The 19,323-nt window shown below is 49.6% G+C and overlaps 2 protein-coding genes across 13 annotated transcripts; both read right to left on the bottom strand.

Annotated features, from left to right (window-relative positions):
- Window positions 1–321: 321 nt before the first annotated feature.
- Window positions 322–3,253, bottom strand: LOC121596834 (F-actin-capping protein subunit beta). 4 transcript variants are annotated; one of them, XM_041922123.1, is made up of 4 exons: window positions 3,183–3,253; window positions 2,579–2,898; window positions 1,811–2,395; window positions 322–1,247 (listed from the first exon to the last, which is right to left on the bottom strand). In XM_041922123.1, exons 2-4 carry the CDS (start codon window positions 2,579–2,581, stop codon window positions 1,008–1,010), a joined length of 828 nt encoding a protein of 275 aa, XP_041778057.1. In that variant the 5' UTR covers window positions 2,582–2,898; window positions 3,183–3,253; the 3' UTR covers window positions 322–1,007. The 4 variants fall into 4 exon arrangements, with proteins under 4 accessions (XP_041778057.1, XP_041778059.1, XP_041778058.1 ...); XM_041922125.1 differs by having other exon boundaries at window positions 2,579–2,894; window positions 3,183–3,242; XM_041922124.1 differs by having other exon boundaries at window positions 3,143–3,229.
- A 318-nt stretch (window positions 3,254–3,571) lies between these two features.
- LOC121596040 (probable serine/threonine-protein kinase MARK-A) lies at window positions 3,572–18,906 on the bottom strand. 9 transcript variants are annotated; one of them, XM_041920612.1, is made up of 10 exons: window positions 18,755–18,906; window positions 17,394–17,455; window positions 16,459–16,595; window positions 9,489–9,620; window positions 9,027–9,127; window positions 6,955–7,054; window positions 6,470–6,581; window positions 6,202–6,358; window positions 5,765–6,116; window positions 3,572–5,702 (listed from the first exon to the last, which is right to left on the bottom strand). In XM_041920612.1, coding segments are annotated over exons 4-10 (2,082 nt in total). In that variant the 5' UTR covers window positions 9,490–9,620; window positions 16,459–16,595; window positions 17,394–17,455; window positions 18,755–18,906; the 3' UTR covers window positions 3,572–4,443. The 9 variants fall into 9 exon arrangements, with proteins under 9 accessions (XP_041776546.1, XP_041776544.1, XP_041776548.1 ...); XM_041920610.1 differs by lacking the exon at window positions 17,394–17,455; XM_041920614.1 differs by lacking the exon at window positions 17,394–17,455 and having other exon boundaries at window positions 9,489–9,616.
- Between the last annotated feature and the right edge of the window lie 417 nt (window positions 18,907–19,323).

Raw genomic sequence — 19,323 nt, 5'->3', positions numbered from 1 at the left:
ATATTGATTAAAGATAATAGGAAATGTAATCGATTATTGTGTAAACCCTGCCCGTCGCGAACGCCAAAGTAATGAAATACGAAGATGGGGAGCGTGCGCCGCGCACCTTTGTACGGTGATTTGCGAACAAAAACTGACAAAACGCGTAAATAATAAGCATGGTTGAACAGCGTGGTGTGGCTAAAACGTGAACACTACCCGATCGCTAAGCATTCTCCTCTGCTTGCAGATGTGTTGAGCCCCATTCATCGAGATGAACGGAAAGGTGGAATAACCGCCTAGTAGTTTCGGGGTGCCAGGCGTATGTCCTACTGTTTCCTATTTCAAAACTTTGAAAAATCCATTACGTACGACACCACACGTTCCACCGGATGGTAGTAGACGATCCTTTGTTTGATTTAAGCTTTTATTAACCTACGTTAATTGCGGTAAATAGGGCAGGCAAGACGGCGACGCCGGTAAGGGTTCGCTCGGTACGAATTTCTGCCCCAACGTTTGCTCATCCTCTTCCTCCCTGCTAGCTTTCTTATCCTGTTTCGCAAAGCAAATGCAGTGATTTTCGTTGGCTCTATGCTAGTTATGTCCTCTCTTTTTCTCTCTGTTTTGGATCGTACTCAGCCCGTGCCATATGTTGTTCGATTGCCCTTATTGCCACCTGCCGGGGCTTATCGCGAATGTCACTCGCGTACGAAAGATCTCCCTATTGCCTCGAATACTATGCTGGATTGTGCAACTTTTGTGTTCTCATATCTTTCTATCCTAGAACGGTGATTTCTGCCTACTCATATCACCGTTTGGCGAAAATATCGGACAAAAACGACACTATGCATGACGAAAGTGTTGAATCTCGATGAAAACGATGATGACGACAACAACGCTACTAGTGATGATGATGATGCTGTTGGTGGTGGTGGTGGTGGTGGCTGCGGATACCGATGATGGTGGTGTTCGTCGAACGGAAGTCGGCAGGGGAGGGGGCAGAGGACGACCGGCTGGCCATTGGCTGCTCAGTTCTCGCTCTTGCCAGTTCGTCGTAGCAGCGCCGCCGCTAGATCCTTCTTCATCGTCGCCTGCTGGTTCGTGTCGGCCAGCGACTGAATACTTCGCAGCCCGTTGACGATGTCCTTCGTCTTGCCGAAGTAAATCTCGTTTAGCGTGTTACGGATTTTGTTCTCCATGTCTTCGACGATGCGCCCAATGTTTGCAATATGGGGGCTCGTTTCGCTCACCGGCGCATCCTGTTCGATCTGCAAAACGGGAGGGTAAATCATGATTAATGCATTGCAGCATACGCAACAGCACAACGCTAGTGGAAGACGCCGTGCCCGCATCGTCGTGTTTGTTGAAGGAAAAATGAAAAATGCTTCACTCTCGAGCACCATAATCGACACACCACAACGCATCGGCACCATCAAAAGTGAAAGCTAACTCGTGCTTTTTCATGAATAAACAAACTCTACGAATGCGTGTAATGACAATGGTATTATCAGTGGCACAACACTGTACGCACTTTGCGCTGCAGCGAGCGACGAAACTGACGAAACGATTCACTCTCTCTCTCCATCCCTCCTTTTGTCTTTGCGTCTCGTGCTCTACTCCCCTCGTCGTGCGACACAATGGGTCACCCAAATGGACCGACGATCATTGGTGTTAATGATTTCATCGCTGTTAGGCGCCTATCACACTTAAGGTTCGTTCACTCGCAGGCCGTGGTTTAAAATTAGCTTCTGCGCTTTGGCGACAAGCTAAACGAGAGGGAGAGAGCGCGCGCAATTCACTTGTTGTTTTTAATCCGAATGACGTCGCTTACCTGTCTGGTGAGGCTGCCGCCAAGGTTGATCGTACCGGAACCCTGTTTGTTGGTCTGCAGCCACAGCATCGCGGTCGATGTGAGCTTGTAATGCGCCGTCCGACCGGAGCTCTTCTCCTGCACCTCCACCACGTGGATCGAGTCCCAGCAGCCCTTCGTCTTCTGGTTGCCCTCGCCGGCCTTCTTGATCAGAATGACGCCAGCGAAGCCGTGTTCCAGGTCCCACAGGTACGCGGACGAGACGCCTCCTTCGTAGTACATCTCGCGGTACTGATCGAAGGCATGGTTAGCCTCGACCTCCAGCTTGCGTAGCCGCTCGGACGGCATCGAACCATCCTCCAGCGGCGGGTCGTACGTGTTGGACCAGGGCGAACGGTACGAGTCGCCGTCACGGTTGTAGTCGCACAGCAGATAGTCCTTGCCCGTTTCCTTGTCCTTTGCGATCTTCAGCGGCTGGTCGACGGATGTCAGCAGATCCTCGCACAGGTCCGGCGCCAGGTCGATCAGATCGATCAGGTTCTTCTCGATCTGTTGGGGTGGAAGACGCCGCATCAAGTCGAGCGCGCAATCCATTTGTTGTTCCGACTGCAAAGATCATAATCAGATAAGTGTTTTTCGGCACCCCGTAGCCGTTCACGGATCGGCAAATGGAAAACAGATACTGCGCTGCGGGCAACATGCAAGTGCAGCTGCGATATCGGAGTCAGGTGCAGCTACGGGGTGACTTTGGGTGAGTTGCGCCCCGCCCTGCCCGTACGAGGTACTCACCATACTGTATGCGTCACTTCCGTATCACAGACTCTTTCGACCTGCAGACCGATGATTAGCTCAACACACACACTAATCGAGGCACACACACACGCACGCACACGCAACAGAAAACTCGGCGACAGGTACGGTTTCTGGTACAGGTTCTGGGGTGTATCTGGTGTGTGATGTGAGACGTTCACCACCAAGATTCACTCGATGACGATGATATCACGAATTCTTCCGTACGACGGGATTATGCGTGACCAGGGACCCTCTTTTAGCTCAGCTTTTGCTTCTCACTCTCCGACACTGGTCCGCCGCGTATTTCGCTACACTTTCTGGTGCAGTTCCGATAAAGCACCCGACCCCAGAGAAAGTAAAGCACGATAAAAGGAAAAAAATGAAAATAAGGAAATATTTTGACGTGACTAATGATTGCGAAGGCAACAACGACTACGATGACGATGACCACTGACGATTATGGTTCGCAGTCGAGACGTTTCTGCCTTTTCGCATTTGATGCCAATCGTTCCTAACAAATGCAGAACACTTTAAAGGCTTGTAAAATTCTAAAAATTGTACCAAAATGTTACACTTTGCTTATTACAACTAGGAAAATTACAAGTTTTTGCCCGAACAAGCAGCTCCGATCTTTGACAGCGTACTGACAGCTCGCCATAACGTCAAGCTGGCGAAAACAACAGTACAATGGGCAAGACGTCAGCTCGAATTGGCCAAAAGTTATTTTTAATAAATAATTTTCCGAATTTTCCACCAACTTCGTAGGAAGATGCTAAAACGGCTTTCTATGGACAATTTGCGTTAAACAATATGGGTTTTCAAGGTATGCAATAATCTAATACCTCTGCAGAATGATTTTTTTATCCACAGCATGGCCGCCCGTCTAAATTCCACGTTTTCATACAAATATATCACAAAAAAATAAAAGACAAATGCCGCTTGTAATGTTTGTAATAGATGTATATTTGTTTCTGGTTTGACCTTATTTTACCACGTTCAATGTTGCATAATGGTACAGCTTTAGTATGATTTGATCATCCGTTTGTAGAAATAAAATCAACAGACACAAGTAACTTAATACGCAAAACGCGCGCCCCGTCAGCGCATTTTGCGTTTAGATTTTTCGGAACAATAGCACGATGTCTTTTCTGTGTTTACCTAAAAACATGCCGCGAAGGTTTAGATCGGGGTTTTGGGAACACAAATAAATATATTAAAGCTACACAAGGGCACAGTCCGTGCGATTGGCCATGCTCCACCGAGACCTGAGGTCGGTTCTCGGCACATCGAGTTTGCATATAGGTAAGGTTGGTTTGTTGTCTTTGCAAAGATGTTGTTTGATTTGGTATTTTGTTTGTTTGGGGGTTTTTTATAAAACTTTTAAGCTGCTTCCCTTACACTCTCCCGCCGCACATACACATCTCGGGGTGGGAGAAAGAGAGACACCGAGATCGTTTACCGCGGTTTGGCTGCGACGGGTAATCTTTGAAGCGGGGCGGAGGGGCGGTCTTCTGACCGCCGGTTAAGCTACCACAGGACGTACACTAGAACTAACAGTTAACAACGTTATTTTCTTCTAAAAATATGACTTCTATCTTCTACGGTTTGTGGTCTAGTGCGGTAGTCACCGCTGCAGGGGCACACACACCGAGCACGTGTTCCTCCACATTCCACGGCAGGGAAGGGCACACACACACATTAGACACGGCGATTAGGTTAGTAACATCAGTGGTCAGTGTTCGAACTTCCCGCTTCCAATTAATCCCACGAGGATTATCACATGATGGAGGAAAGTGTGGTAACGCGTGCACGTTAGACCCCGGACATGAGGTCCCCCTTTCGCCCCGTAGCGCTTTGTGTGTTTAAAGAATGGCACAGATTCTTCCCCGGTTCTGATCGATATGTCGCCGACTGTTGGCAGTGCTGCGCCCTGCGCCATTGTTCGGTCCGCTCCGTCCCGAGCTGCAGCCGGACGTCGTCGTGCCGTTGATTGATTTCAGCTCGAGAAACTCGTACGCGCCCCCATTGGTCGACGCTAGCCGAGCGTTGGTTTGCTCACGCTGCAACCGGTGCATGACGATCCGGTACACGCCGATAATGTCACTGCGCGGTCCGTTCGTCACCGCACGCGCTATCATGTCGCCGGTAATGCCGAGCACTTTCATAAGCCGGCGCGTTTCCGTCTCGAGCGGGTGCAGATGCCGATTGCCCTCGGACGAAACGGCCGTCGTCGGGTACATCACGAACCGGCCGTGCTCCTCGTCGATCGTTCGATGTAGCTTTTCGCGCAGATCCACTGCACGCGGAGGCCGCACCCCACCGTCCGGCCCGGTGAGGCTTTCCGCCGACACTAACTCCATCGGTCCGATGCGCTTCTTGAGCGAGCGGCCGAAGGAAAAGCGACGCGGCTTCCGCTCCTGGCTAGCAGCCGAGCTCTCCTTACGGCTCCCGTTAGCTCCGCCGGTCGCATCGTTGGTGAGCTGATTCGTATAGTTATTCGTACCATTAGCGTTACTGTTAACAATATTATTATTTGACACATCGTTGGATAGATCCTTGATAAAATGGGAATGATGCAGGTGGTGCTCGGTAACGAGCGTGCCGGTGTCCGCCCCCTCGCCGGGCGCACCAGCCGCCGGGTCCGGCTTGAGCGGATGGAGATAGTTTTCCTCCAGCACGCTGGCGGCCCGCTTGGTGCTGCAAGCGATCGTGCGCAGGTTGGGAATCTCCGGCGGGTTGGCCACCAGCCGCTCGTCCCGCGAGGACGATGACTTGGTGGACGAGGACATGGGCTGGTGCCGTTGGGAGTTGTGCTGGTGGTGATGGTGATGATGACGGTGATGCTGATTGTTGTTGGCAGCACTAAGGTTGTTATCACGACTGGAGGTTGTGGAGTCGGGCGAGGAAAGGCGATCGCGAGGCGAGGGGAAAAACCAGAACAACTTTTTTCGCCTCCGTCTAGGAACATTGTTGGGGTTACGAGTTTGGCCGACGGTGGTTTGGGGTTGGTTCGACGATCGTCCCAGACGACCGGCATGATCCTGCGCGTACCGGAACCATTGGCAGTCGAGCAGCTGTTCGATCGTAGGCCTTCGGGATGGTGTATGCACTAGGATGCGCTCTGGAAATGCAAAGCACACGGCTATTAGCTACCGGTAGGACACTCTTGCCCAAGATACTTACGAATAACGCGACAGCACGGTACACTCAGGCTGGTCGAGATGACAAACTCGCCCTTGAGCACGGCCGTCCGCAGCAGTGGAACGGTCGGTGCCTTGAAGGGCATGCTGCCCTCCAGCATAAAGTAGAGCAGTATGCCGAGCGCCCAGATATCGACCGGACCGCCAATGTAGTGGTCGTCACTGAACAGCTCCGGTGCGGCGTACGGGGGCGAACCGCAGAACGTGTCCAAATGCTGCCAGGGACCGTTTACCAGCTGCGTGCTAAAGCCAAAGTCCGCCAGCTTGATGCGCTCTTCGCTCACGAGCAGCACATTCTCCGCCTTGATATCACGATGCACAAAACCTAAACTATGCTGTAAAGAGACAAGAGCACCCGTTAATTTCGGACTCAACGATCACCGTGCAACGCGGGACTCTGCATCCTTCGCTGAATCCTACCAGATGCTTCACAGCCAGTAGCAGTTGTTGGAAAAGCAGTGCAGCGTGTGGTTCCTTGAGCGGGCCAACCTCCGTGATGCGATTGTACAGTTCGCCGCCTTGTACCCATTCGCTGATGAGATGAATCTTTCCCAATGTTTCTATCACTTCAAACAGTCTTTGGGGGGAGCAGAGCAGAAAAGCGAAATGCACATCAGTAAACCACCCTACTCCACTAGGACTGCGGCAGGAAGGAAGGAAGGAAGGAAGGAAGGAAGGAAGGACTTACCTTAGAATAAATGGATGATAGACACACTCGAGCGTGCTGACTTCGCGCGACAACATGCGCAGCGCCTTAGCATCTAAACGACTGGTGTCCACTACCTTGATAGCGACTTTATCTGCAGTGTCACCGTGCACGCGCAAATTGAGACATGTTCCGGCATGTTAAAGAAAGTGGGAAGAGAAAGAAACCACACGTGAAAAGAGCGCTCGGGAAATCCGTTCCTTTCATGTTATATCTCAATTATGGCGCTCTTCCCGGGACGTTTTCATTATTCTTTCCCCTCTTTTTTGCTTTCAAACGTCCTTCCATCCCATCTTCCCTTTCCATGGCGGGAGTTAATGATCCTCGTTATATTATGTGTGTGTGTGATGGAAGGAAGGTACTGTATTGGAATGGAAGAACGCCCATATCGGGGCGCTTCATCGCGCCCGACCGTCCGGGGGAAGTCGCGAAGAGGCGGGGAAGAAAACTACAAATGAAATAATCACCTTTGGTTAATTGATGAACGGCGAGCTTGACACGCGAGAAGTTGCCTCGTCCGATATCGCCACAGAACCGGTACAGGCCGATGCGTCTGCCCAGCGCTACCTACCCAGCGGATGGGGGCAGAGGGAAAGCAGCCATTTATGCAGCACAACCCCAACAAGCCGGTAGCACACATCCGGTGGACGGATCAATTAGGAAATGGGGAAGAGAGAAAGAGAAAGAGCGAATGAAGGGTAAATTTTTAAACGACATTAATACACATCCTATCGTTCTTCTTGTTTGGGCCCAGGATCATGGACATGGGTTAGTATCCTTACTAACGGTGGAATGAGAGGAAGGGAACCATGTGTTTATCGATGACTGATTGATGACTGAAGGTGTTGGAATTGGTGGCAGAAAAAGGAATATTTAATGTGTGTGTGTGTTTGTGATTTTGACGGCGCAGTAATTGAATGGTTGAAGAGGAATTTTACCAATGTGAACCTATTTGATGTTCACAATTGGGTAGAGTTGAACAGCTTCCATCAGCTGAAATGATAACAAGCTTATTCAAACGAAAACAAAATTCCCCTACATCCCCTCTGCTAGAATTGCTCCGTTCCAGAAATTTACGAACGCGTTTACATTCCTAATCGTTCGGCAAACACGGGACCGGGAGCCGCTGGGTAATTATGCAGCAAGAATGCTAGCAGTTGTGTTGGCATTATACCACTTTCTCTCATTGCGCGCAGCAAGGGGGCGTTGTAAATATTCATAGCATGAGCTCAAATTCACCCCAAAAATGCCCCCAAAAAGGCACGAGGCACGTTGAGGAAGGTGACAGCAAAAAGAAAGAAAGAATGCTTTAATCCAAAGCTCCAAAAAGAGCACCGCAAGTAGTAAAAACCTTGGGGGGACCTCCTGACAACAAAAGTCACCACCGCCGCCAGACGCTGGAGCTCATACTGGATTCAGGCCAATCAACTTTTGTGTGGAGTATTGTGGGGCGAAGAGGTTGCTGTTAACGTGGGCGGCGCTCGGGTTTTACGATATTTTATGCCTGCTGCTAGTGAGGAATAAATATGAGCTGAAAACAGGCAGATCAGCTCTCTCAGTTGAGGTCACCGCGTAAGAATTATGGTTGGGGTCTTTTCTTCATGTCTCGGCTTACACTTTCATGGTTTTCTGTACTCCTTACATTGCTGCTTTGCTTACCCGGGGTGTTGTAAATACACCGGCAAACCGGCATGTATGGTAACGCCATTACTTCTACTTAGGAGCTTTCTTCCAGACCTCACCATTCCGTACAGTTGATGACTCTGTGCAAGGAGTGGAAAAACCCATGTAAAACTAATGGCACCTTCAACAGCGGGTTCTGCACTCGCGATGACTTTTCTTCCTTTCTTTTTCCAAACTGGCTAGTGTGGCTGGCGGCTTGAGTAAAGTGGGCCGATGATAAACGCACTCACCGACCGCACACACACACACACATTACGCAATGCAGTCACACAATCTTGGCGTGCCGTGAGGTGCGTCGCGTAAGCCTAATGGCCTGCAAGGTGTTGGGAAATTAAGGGTGCTGGCACTCTGTGCAAAAGCATCGCGCTGGCGGCACGCTTCCGGAAGCAATACCTCATCACTGTACGTGATGGCGAGCAGAGCACCCTAGCGGAAGTAACTCGTTAGACATTATTTGATCCGATAAGTAGCTGCTCTCTTCCTTTTTGCGTTTGTCTCGCGTGGTGGTGTGATGGTGAGCAGAGGACCCCCCCCCCCTTTCTCGAGAAGGGCCCTTGATGAGCGCAGTTAACGCCACCATTCGACTCTGGACACCGGGTGGCGATCGTATCACCACACCGGACGGTTGCCCGTTAGTGGCGCTTTGTTTGGAAATTAATAATCAACCCCCCCTCAATCTCGATGCGAGGGTAGGTGTGTGATGGTGTGTCAAGATGTGGATGACTCGTGGCACGCGCCCCCGAATGATTGATGGATGTCGTTCACGGACACAAGCACACAATGCACAAAAGTGGCGGTATGGCGGTTTTCGGGGGAAGGTTTGGGTGTCGTCGCTATGTCTGGCCGGGGAGCTTACCTCTTGCGAACACCGGGGGTCATTCTGGAGGGCGGTTGTGTAGCGCTGGTAGATTGGAGTCTTTGGCGTCGGTACAGCTGATGCTAGAATGCCTTGTTCCACTGCAAGAAAATGGAATAAGAGGAAAAAAATGGAGGCGCGTGTTTTATTAGGATTCGTGTCTGCGTGGGTTCGGTCACTCCATGTAATTAAGCGCAGGATAAATATTTGATCCAGCGGCCGGAATTGTCCATCATTTCGATAGGAAGAAGAAGCAGCAGCAGCAGCAGCACTAATTAGCCAGGACGCACAAAGGCCCATTATACGAGCGTCCCGTAGCAGTCGCCCGTGAAGCGCCGTTAGCCAATCAAAATTCGAATCAAATCATTGCTCATCTCCCCGAGGGTCGAGTGCCGTTTTTATCGTTTCCATGGAAACACACACAGCAAGCGAGCAGGATGGGGCAAACTAATTAATACTTACTTATACATCTTTTAATTTGGAAGATCGCTGCTGAGCACGGATATTATGCTGACCGGTGCGAGAAGCGTGTTGCAGCAGAACATGATGCCTTTCCGACTCCCAGAGCTTATTGCTCCATTTGTCTCAATCTATCTGCAAGAAAAGGAAGAAAGGGAAAAACGGGAACTTTAAAGTAAATGGAAAATTCCTCGACGATCTTGTGATCCAGCCAACATCATCGGAACGTGATTGACATCGACATGGACATGGGCGGAATGGGATCGTGCAGATTAGCACAGTGCTAAGATTATAAATCAATTATGTGCTTTATAAATATCGCCCGCCAACTCGTTCGCGGTAGACAACACAACACTATCCACGCAGGGTGAATTGCTTTGTTAACCCCGGAACGATAGTGTGTGTGTGTGCGTAAGTGCTATGGAAACAAGGGCACACAAAGCGTGTGCATTCTAATCCAAAGCTAGCCTCCTCCTCGCCTCCTTGATTGGCAGGTTCATGTTTGTGCATTTAATATTTGACAAAGGATATAAATAGCTCCAGCACTCTGTGCTGGAAGGCGAAGGCGCGAGTCAAAGCGAGCAAAAAGTGTTAATTTAAGCTACTTCGTCGCGGATTAGTTACCCCTCCGATGGGGGCCGTGATCACGTTTTGGGCTGTGCGTTGCTTTGTTTCCGTTTTCCGTTCCAACTGGAATGCAGACGACAAGAGACAAGAGGCCTACTAAGTTTGCGTGTTTCTTTTAATGAAATTTCCTTACACCGGAGTAGAGTGTATCAAACCTCGAAAGGACACCGATATCCTCCCCGGACGCATATCCGTGTTGGGTGGGCTTTGGCGTTTAATCGATCAAACGAACCCGAGGACGGATGACGCTGACGCTCGGCTGGGCTTGGATCATCAATGGGTCAGAGTAGTGGAGTAGAGCGGTAGAGCGGTGGACCCGTGGAGCGAAAACAGTTTAACTCCCATTCGCACGTGGAGTTGGTATAAAGCTACGTTTTATCACGCCATAGTTGTGAAGAACTTGCGGAAGACTCTGTGTTTCCCAAGTAGTTAGCTTTACATTCAATCTTTCCATGCCATCACGCGCCCACTATGGAGCACCCTGAGAGGGGTGAGTTGGGGCGCGAATTAAGTCAATTATCATGTTCTCAGCCCGCGTGTGTGTCTGCTCGCCCCCGTCAGCCGCCTCAGAGAATAGGGTGCTAAATAATTTCACATTTTTATTGATTCGTCCCGCTTCCAGAAATGAATCCATTAGACCGTCGATGGTGGTCCCAAAGCCCCCGAAAGACCCTCAGGTTTCTTTGTTGAGCATTATCCCTCTCTCTCTCTTCTTCGCTCTCTATCTCCCTATGGGGTCTTTGAGGTCCTTGTGCCGAAAAGGGAAGCACCGAATAAAGGGTTCTTCAAGAGGATCACACCGTACACCGGACGAACGAGCTCATAAGGGCTTTTGGAGTATCCTGATCGATTATGATGGCACTGGAAAGTGATACTTTCATGGCCCTATCCTATTACACACCGTAAATGATTGATTAGTTAATGGAAAAATGGTCGATTTTCAATAACAAATAGCAACGTTCCGAAAGGATGGATAGAGGAGTGGATTGGCAGTTTTCCCAACATGCAACCCAATCCCAACCTCCCAACTCCCAACCGCACTGCCTCGGTGTCGCTCCAGTGTCGCTAATCGTCCATAACATAATCCCAAGGTTCAAGGTTGTTCGAGTTCAAGACAATACGGGCCGCAAAGTTTGTTTTGTCGGTCGTTGGAATCGAGCAAGGAAGTTCAAGACTGGGGCGTATTGATTCTTCTTCCGTCCCGAGAAGGTGGATGGGAAGGTATGTATGTATGTGTGTGTGTGTGCAGTGGTATTGTTTATTTGGTGAAGCAGAAAAGTTGAAGTTGTGCTCTGTATGTGCTGTGTGCCATGGGTAATGGCGGTGCCTTTACCAGGAATAAGCTGTTAAATATGTTCATACATATTTAACAGCTTATTCGGCACCCTTTAGGACACAGCTTTTCCCAACCTTTTCTAATTACACGTAAATATTTTTACAAATCTCCCAAAAACCCAACCGCCTCCAACACGCTGCGGCAAAGCTCGCTCCTGCAACCATCAAATAATATGCTTAATTAAACAACCTTGATTAAAATCAATTGCGATTCAATCACACTTTGATTGCTGCTGTGGGTGAAAGCCTTTCTCTTCACCTCTTTTCCCGCTTCGTTCCTATGCAAGTTTTCCCACTATCGCGCCATAGAATACATGTAACAACACTCATAGCAGCGGCTCATTTGCTTTCGTTGTGCTGAGTGGAGAGGTTACGAGCGAACGACCGTGCTGGCTGTGGTGGGCTACAAACAAAACTTCATCGGACCTTCATGCTTTACACCCAACAACCCCGGGGGATAGGGCGCGGTCCAGGAAGGTTTACGGAAACGCAATGGAAAACACGGGCTTGCGACGAGAGATGTGGGGAGGGGGTTCACAACAGCAATATGCTCCGGCGGGTTGCTGGCTCTGTAGTGGGTATAAAATTGGTTTTATTTGAAATCGATATTCAACGAGAGCCAGGTGAAGAGAAGGCGCTCCCGGGGTGCCAGGTGTGTGTGCGGGTGTGTGTGTGTGTGTAGTATGTGTGTCGGGCGATGTCCTTTTTCGCCATTGACGAAAAGCCGCCTAACCTGCGATGAAAATGGAAAATCCATTTGGAGAAACAAGCTTTTTGCGTAATGTACAAGGAACTTTAAATCCCACAGGATGGCACAGCGGTGTCCTCCCGGGGCCCCGGGTGTAGACAGCTGTCGTAAACATAACCAGCAAAGCAATGTCCATACCCTGCGAGGCTTATGTAAGTCCTGCAGCCCAGGAACTGGACGTCTCAATCAAGATGGATGTGTTTTTAATATATTTTTAGCACATCCAGTAGGCGAGCGCGCGTGCCTGCTGTCTTTTTAATGTTTCATTTGCCCAAAACTGCCTCGGCAAAGTAGGCGATACGATACCCCCGGAGAGGTCGCGAGTACGCGATAAGGCAAGGCTTACTGACACACTGTCGCATAGCTGTAGCACAAGATAGCGAAAAGGTTCGTCGTGGCCGGCGAGGAGAAAGGGCATGCCTTCAAATTAGAATCAATACCTCGTTGTGACGCTCCTTCTCCCCCCCCCCCTCATTCAATGGGTCGAGGAGTTGATTTGACGACCGGCAAAGTTCCCAAGCAAGCAGGGGTCGGCCTGCAAGGGTAAGGTAAGTGAGTAAGTGACCGCCCGAGTAAGATAAGAAGACGGCACAACAACAACACAAATGGAAAGCAAAGTACCAGGCTTTGAACCGGACGTCGCACACAACCACACCGGGTGACGTGTGTGACAAGTCCGGAATCAAGATTTACGAGTGTTTCGGCAACAATACCGCAGAGCATAATGCGTGACGGTGTTGGTGACTTGGCTTCCGGACGAGGTCAGTCCTCGCGCGGCAGTTTTGCTGCGAAGTGTTGCGGACAGCACCAATTCCGGCGCCCGTTGGCGTTGATTTTTTACTCCTCTTATTCTTCACACAAACCCCCCCCCAACCAAGGTGTGTTTAGGTTTGTGCCCAACACACACAGCACACAGCAAACCGTTAGGGAAGAAGTTGTTAATGTCTAGAGGACGTTCTGATTTAAGCCAAGTACGCATGATATGATATGTATGGTTGTTGTTCTGGTCTGAAAATTGTTTCATTTTCTTTCCCCATTGACCGCTCCTGGTTAGGATGGTGGAAGCACACACTTCACAATGCGGCAAAATCCGTGCGGTGGCCCGTGTACACAACAGCCTGGCAGGAATTCCCTGGGCAACGATTACTGCTACTTCCACCACACCAACATTGTCCCCACAGCACAGCTCAATGTCAGCAATTGAGACGTTGTTGGTACAATTGAATTAAAAAATGCGTCCGCCTTATCTATGTGCCATGTGTCTCCTCTTCTCTTTCGCCCCTGTCTCCCCTCCTCTTCCATGGTCCCCTGTTTGAGGACCAACGCTTGAGTGCAATTGCGGAGTTTGATGCAATCTAAAGCAACCTTGCCACGGCGCAGCACGGTAGTAGTAGCAGTAGCAGCAGAAGTCGTCCATTTTATTGCATGTATCGCGTGGAATTGAAAGTTTTCAGGATGTTTGTCTGCGTTTGGAGGGGTGGTTGGGCTATAAATTATCGATCAATTAATGTGTCCAGTATCGATCCGCGTTGGTTTTGGTGTGCAACAACACAACAGACTGTAGGAGACTGGCTGGCTGGTCGGCCTGTCTGCGGCATAGTGTACGGCCATCTATGATAAGTTTTCAAACAATCTAAACCAACGGGGCTGTAAAGCAATAAACGCCATTAAACAATCGGTAAACAGTTGGCTCGGTGGACCCGATATCAATAGCCGCTTGCGTTTGCCAAGCTTGGACGAAACTCTCCTCCAAACAAGTTAAACGTTTCCCTATAATTCGCTTTAACAAGTTTGCAGAAAGTCTTTACAAGTTTGCCACCAGCACCGGGCGCGTGGATCCTTCCTTTCTTGCTTGAGTTAATTTCCCTTCGCCGCCACTGTTCTTCGTGGTACGGGGACCGCGCCGCGGGAATTGATGCGACACTTGATGCTCTCCTAATGTTGTTATAAATAGTTTTCATTCCGTACCGACGGCTTGATGATGATGATGGTGGGAGGAATTGGCACATAAGAGACAGACTGGCTGGCTGTTCGCATTAGTTTGGCGCGCTTGAGGGGAAGTGGAGCAGAAATTTAACTAAAATGTCACTAATTCTCGGGAGTCGGGCCCAAGACCCAAGAACGCGCGCCCGGGCCCGCGCACCGCGAGAGAGCTGAAAGGACGCGAAAGTGATTTAGATGAAAATAGCGCGCGCGCGGGCGCCCTGTTGTGCTTCTTCTTGTTTCGCCCTTTCGTATTACATTTCATCCAAGAGCTGGGCGGGCACGCCGACTTCGATCGATGGGCTGGGATATCGCTGGGAGAAATGTGATGTTGTGTATGGAAAATCCAACAGCATCCCGTTGCCGTGTTTGTTTACACGAATGATGCGATGCGATGCGATGCTGCCTGCTGTACGCGGCGCGATGCCTTGTGTACAGTCTTCTTGCTCCCCATGCTTTGCTAAAGGGCGTTTGGATATGTCGATGGTGTTGTTGGGCAGCGGAGGTAGGTTGTAGTACTCGTTGATGAGCGATTTGTTTTGCTAAGGGTATGGCGAGCGATGGATAAAACCGGGTGCATGAATGGGAAGGAAGGATGGATTTAATCGCCTTAGGCGATCATCGTCATCATCGTCCCATCATCGTCGCAAGGCAGCGAGAAGCGCTTTTGTTATCGACATCTTCCCTCTTATGGTGTTGTGCCAGAGCCAGAGCATCATCAGCTCCAGAGACAGCTGAAAGGAGTTGTTTTTCAAATAAAAATCTAATAGCTTTCCCGCGAGCTCGAGGACGTTGATGGCGCGGCGTTGTCAGGCAGAAAACTCGGAGAAACCATAAAACTACGTGCAACAGCAGTAAACTGCCAGTTGCCGTTGGAGCGTTAAACGTCCGGATAGATACTGCTTTTTTTTTGCGCACACCATAGGCCCACGAATCGTGGAAATTATCATAATCATGCCGGACCACTTTAGCTGCATTGGCTACGGGCGTATTTGCATTACCATCGTCATCCAACAGCTATTATTATCATACCGCCTTACTTTGCTCTGCTGGGGGCTTGCCGGCCGGAATGAGGTGGAAGATTTGTGCAATTAAAATCAATTGTCAGTGCAAAAAGAAGAAGAAGAAGCAGTCCCATCACACTCCAATGATTCCAAATGACCTTGGCAAAGAGTGTTATTATGTTATGCAAAAGTGTTTATGCCATTGCACGGTATCTACCGATATACAAGATGCTCCCACACACAGAAACAGTGGCATACAAATTGGCAATGTTGCTGCAGGTCGTCCCCACTCAAAGTCCAATGGTCCAGATCTGAACGACGACTGCTGGTCGTGACATTGGTCCGAAGGAAAAGTTCACAATCTTTCTCCCGGCGGGCACTGGAACCCTTTGCGCAGGTTGGCGTGGTCAAGGACTGTCGTCGTCCTGTGCTCGTTGGTGGTTGTTGGCTCATGCTCGCCTCGCATTGACAAAATGGTCCACTAGCACGAATACCGGTGCTGCCCACCGTGTGGTCAGTTCGGTCTGCACGGAATGCTTGTGTAAATTACAATCATAAAAGGGCAGATTGTTCTCGCTCTCTGTGCCCCGAGTGATTGTCGCATGTTTGGAAAAGCACAAAAAACAATGTGGACAAGAGCACTGAATTCAAAACATATGCTACCCAACCCACAACGCAGCTGTGGGGGGTTTTTTTTCCCCGCGGACAGCTAGCTCATCTGGGTTTGCTATTGCACCATATCGAAATGTGGCGCTCATGCCGTCGTCTTGCGCAGCAATTCTTCCGCACCGGGAATAAAAGATTCCAGCAAGCATGGGTACCAAGTTTAGGTGCTTTATCATTTCAACATGGATAGCAAATAATAATGACGATGTACAATGACGCGGAGCAAATCGCCGGCTGGAGGACAGACAGACAGTGAGTGCCCTTCTTCCCTATCCAGGAAAACACGGGCGCGGATCCGACGGCACATCATCGGGTATGCAAATTTGTGTAATTTAAACCAATCGGTGCCTTTTCTTGCTCTTCTCGGTCGAAATCGTAGACGATTGCTGTATAAATATGTAATCATGTGGAAAGCCGTGCAGTTGGGCACACAAGGAGCATGCTGAGGGAGTCCCTTTTTTGGACCCTGGCCACGGTTGGAGACATGGTCGTTATGTCCCTTATCTCTTTTTAAAAGCTCTGTTCATTTGTATGGTGGATTTTGAAGTTTGCTATGAGTTTGTAAAAAAAGGTAGTAAATGTATAAAACAAAATGATGACTTCATCCTACCCTTTGGTTGGTTAAACTCTCATTCGGGCCTGGTTTCCTCCTGGTCTGATGTCAACACTTTGCTATAAGTTTAATTCTATAATATTTGTGTACACTTCAAGGACGGGTCGACACCGGTTCAATACGCTTATTGTGAACTGCAAAATATGTAAAAGTTTATGTTTACTATTACCCTGCGATCTCAATGTTTACACACACACAGGCACGATCCTCCCAGCAAAACAAGATCAATTCGCGCGATTATTTTAGCTCAAAACGCACACAAACAAGCACTGCTGCTGCTGCTGCTGCTGCATCAGCATTCTTGCACTTTTGTCAACAAAATCTCGCACACTCAACAAATTCATGTCAGCCGCAGGCAGGGAAAACAAAATCACCAAACGGAGGGGGCAACACGAACAAAAAAAGGTAAATGCCACGGTGGGGTTGTGGTGAGTGGTGTGTTGTTTGCAAGGTCGCGCGACAGGTACGCAATGGGCGGGCAAAATAGTGTTTCTTGGCGTGGGGTGGGGCGGTGCAGCAGCAACAGCAGCAGGGAATGGGTGAAGAGTGTTACGACCAGAACGAATCCGGATCCGGCGAATCCTCTCTGAGCCGATGGTTGGTGAATGCTCTTTTGTTAACATTCGTTTCACTTTTCGTCGCGCACCGTATTGTGCGTTTTGCTCCATTTTTTGTTGTTGGTTTTTTTTTTTGCAAGGTGTGTGCGCGTTGGACGGATGCACTCTTCACCCCCCTTACACCACTTCCCGTGTACTGTTGATTTCCCTAATACATCCCACCCACTGCCGCAATGTTCCGATCGTTTGTTTTCCTCGTGGAATTATTTGGGGGGGGGGAAGGGGGGGGGGTTAAATCAATGTTTTCACTTGCAACACAACACACCAAATATCCCAACAATGATTCAAAATTGAAAAAAACACACACACACGTACACACTCAGAAACAGCTTGCTGGTTCACTTATTTTCAGCTCAATGTCGCTGCTGTTGCGTTTTCTGCAATCAACAACAAACGAAACAATGATTGGAAAGTCACAGCATACTAGAGCGAGCAGACACACACAAGCACAACGGAAAGCACACGAGAGATGTCCCCAGAGTGTACGAAAACACAGAGACACACAGATGATGATGTAAAAAAAACCATTGTCAGGGTGATGGGAAAACTGTTCGCTTTGGGCTGCGGCACGCAATCTATCTGTAACATCCGGAGAGCACATCGGTTCGCCCACTACCCACTAGCAGCAGCAGCAGCAGCGGGCAGTCGGGTATAGGTGGTAAGTCGGACACGGACGACACCGACCCGCATCATCCACCTGAGGAGAGACGCGGTGCATATCTTGCTCTCTCTCTCGGTGCATCTTGCTTCTCCCGGGGCTTTGCAACAAAGCCAAAACAAATCGGAGAGCGAAACAAAAGCGGAGGCCCGACCTTTCTGCCTGCCAATATGGCAAATTCGGGCGATTGACGGAAACGAATTTTCCCACCAAAAATCGCAAGTGGTCGCGGCCAACTGTGAACGGAGAGTGAGCGCAAGCAGCACGATGGGACTTGGATGTTCTAATGCAAAACCCGTCGAAACTAATGAGAATGAGAGTGAAAGAGAGAGAGTGTGTTAGCTAGAAGAGACAAGATGCTGCGGTGTTTGTTTGAGATGAGCTGCGAAAGAGGGTGTGTGGGTGCACCGGGGGATGGTTAGGGTAGATTGACAAACTGGATCATCTTCATCCGGTGTCAACATCTTGCCGGTCGATTGAAGATCAGGGGGAAGGAGGGGCGGACGGCGATATTAAATTACCGCGCTCGAGTTGTGTTAGAATTACATCGAATTACAGCGCGAATCCCACCGCAGTTCAGTTGCTACTATCGCGAGAAGTACGCAAAATTCTCCTCCCCCGGACACACTCTCCTACCTCTCCACCTCGTCCACCTACAGACCTCGTGGCTGGGAGCATTTGCTTATCAACACAAACATCAGCGCGAGGTTTCAGTGTGCCTTGGGTGATCTCGCACCCGGCCCGGTTATCAAGGGGGGCCCCGGGATGAGGATGGCTTAACGTCGCGGGATGTGCTGTGCCAGGCAAAACTCTCCCTTTCCCCCCACAAAGACACACACACAAGAGCACTTTTTGTTGGCACAATGAACATCATTCTTCTTTCTGGTGGTTGACGATGGTGGCACGATCTCCACACTGTCCCCAAATAGGAAGTCGGCAAAAAGGAAACAAAAAGAAAGGAACACCCATAATCAAATGCTCTTCCTCGCCCGCGCCACACACACACACACACACACACCTTCACTTTTCACCAAATTCCCGTGACGATCCCCTAGCAGCACCGAAACGTTGCCGTGGATGAGATGAGACTGACCGCGAGCAGACCGCGGCACACGCGAGACGGACCCGGCGATACGATCCGAAGTGAACTGACGGAGTCGCGAGAACGTCGGGGTCGCGTCGGTCCCTTTGCTTGCCGAATTGTAATCGCGCTGCATCCACCCCGTTGGGCTGCTGCACGATGGGCCGATCGAGCGGGTGAAAGTGTCCAAAATTTCGTAGCAAATACGGAATTTGGACACGGTCGCCATTGGCAACGCAGGATTTCAAAGGTTGCAGATGCTACAGCTATACGAATTGTGCAAATCATGAAATTATTATGAAAAGATTGTTTGTTTTTTAGAGAAAATTTAGAGAAATCTGATATTTTTCAATAGAAATTTGAAAACTGTTCTATTACACTTTCTTTTTAACGTGTTCAAACATAGTGTTGTTGAGTCGTTCGGATCATATTTTGATTAGACGTTGCAATTTCAGTGATCCGCCCATAGTGGGCAGGCGCTGGTTTGTCTCTCGCGAACCGCGCTC

This window comes from Anopheles merus, chromosome 3R (genome assembly GCF_017562075.2).
Source record: "Anopheles merus strain MAF chromosome 3R, AmerM5.1, whole genome shotgun sequence".
NCBI classification, from domain to species: Eukaryota; Metazoa; Arthropoda; class Insecta; order Diptera; family Culicidae; genus Anopheles; species Anopheles merus.
Note: the sequence above shows the minus strand (reverse complement) of the source record. Positions and strands in the feature narration are given on the sequence as shown.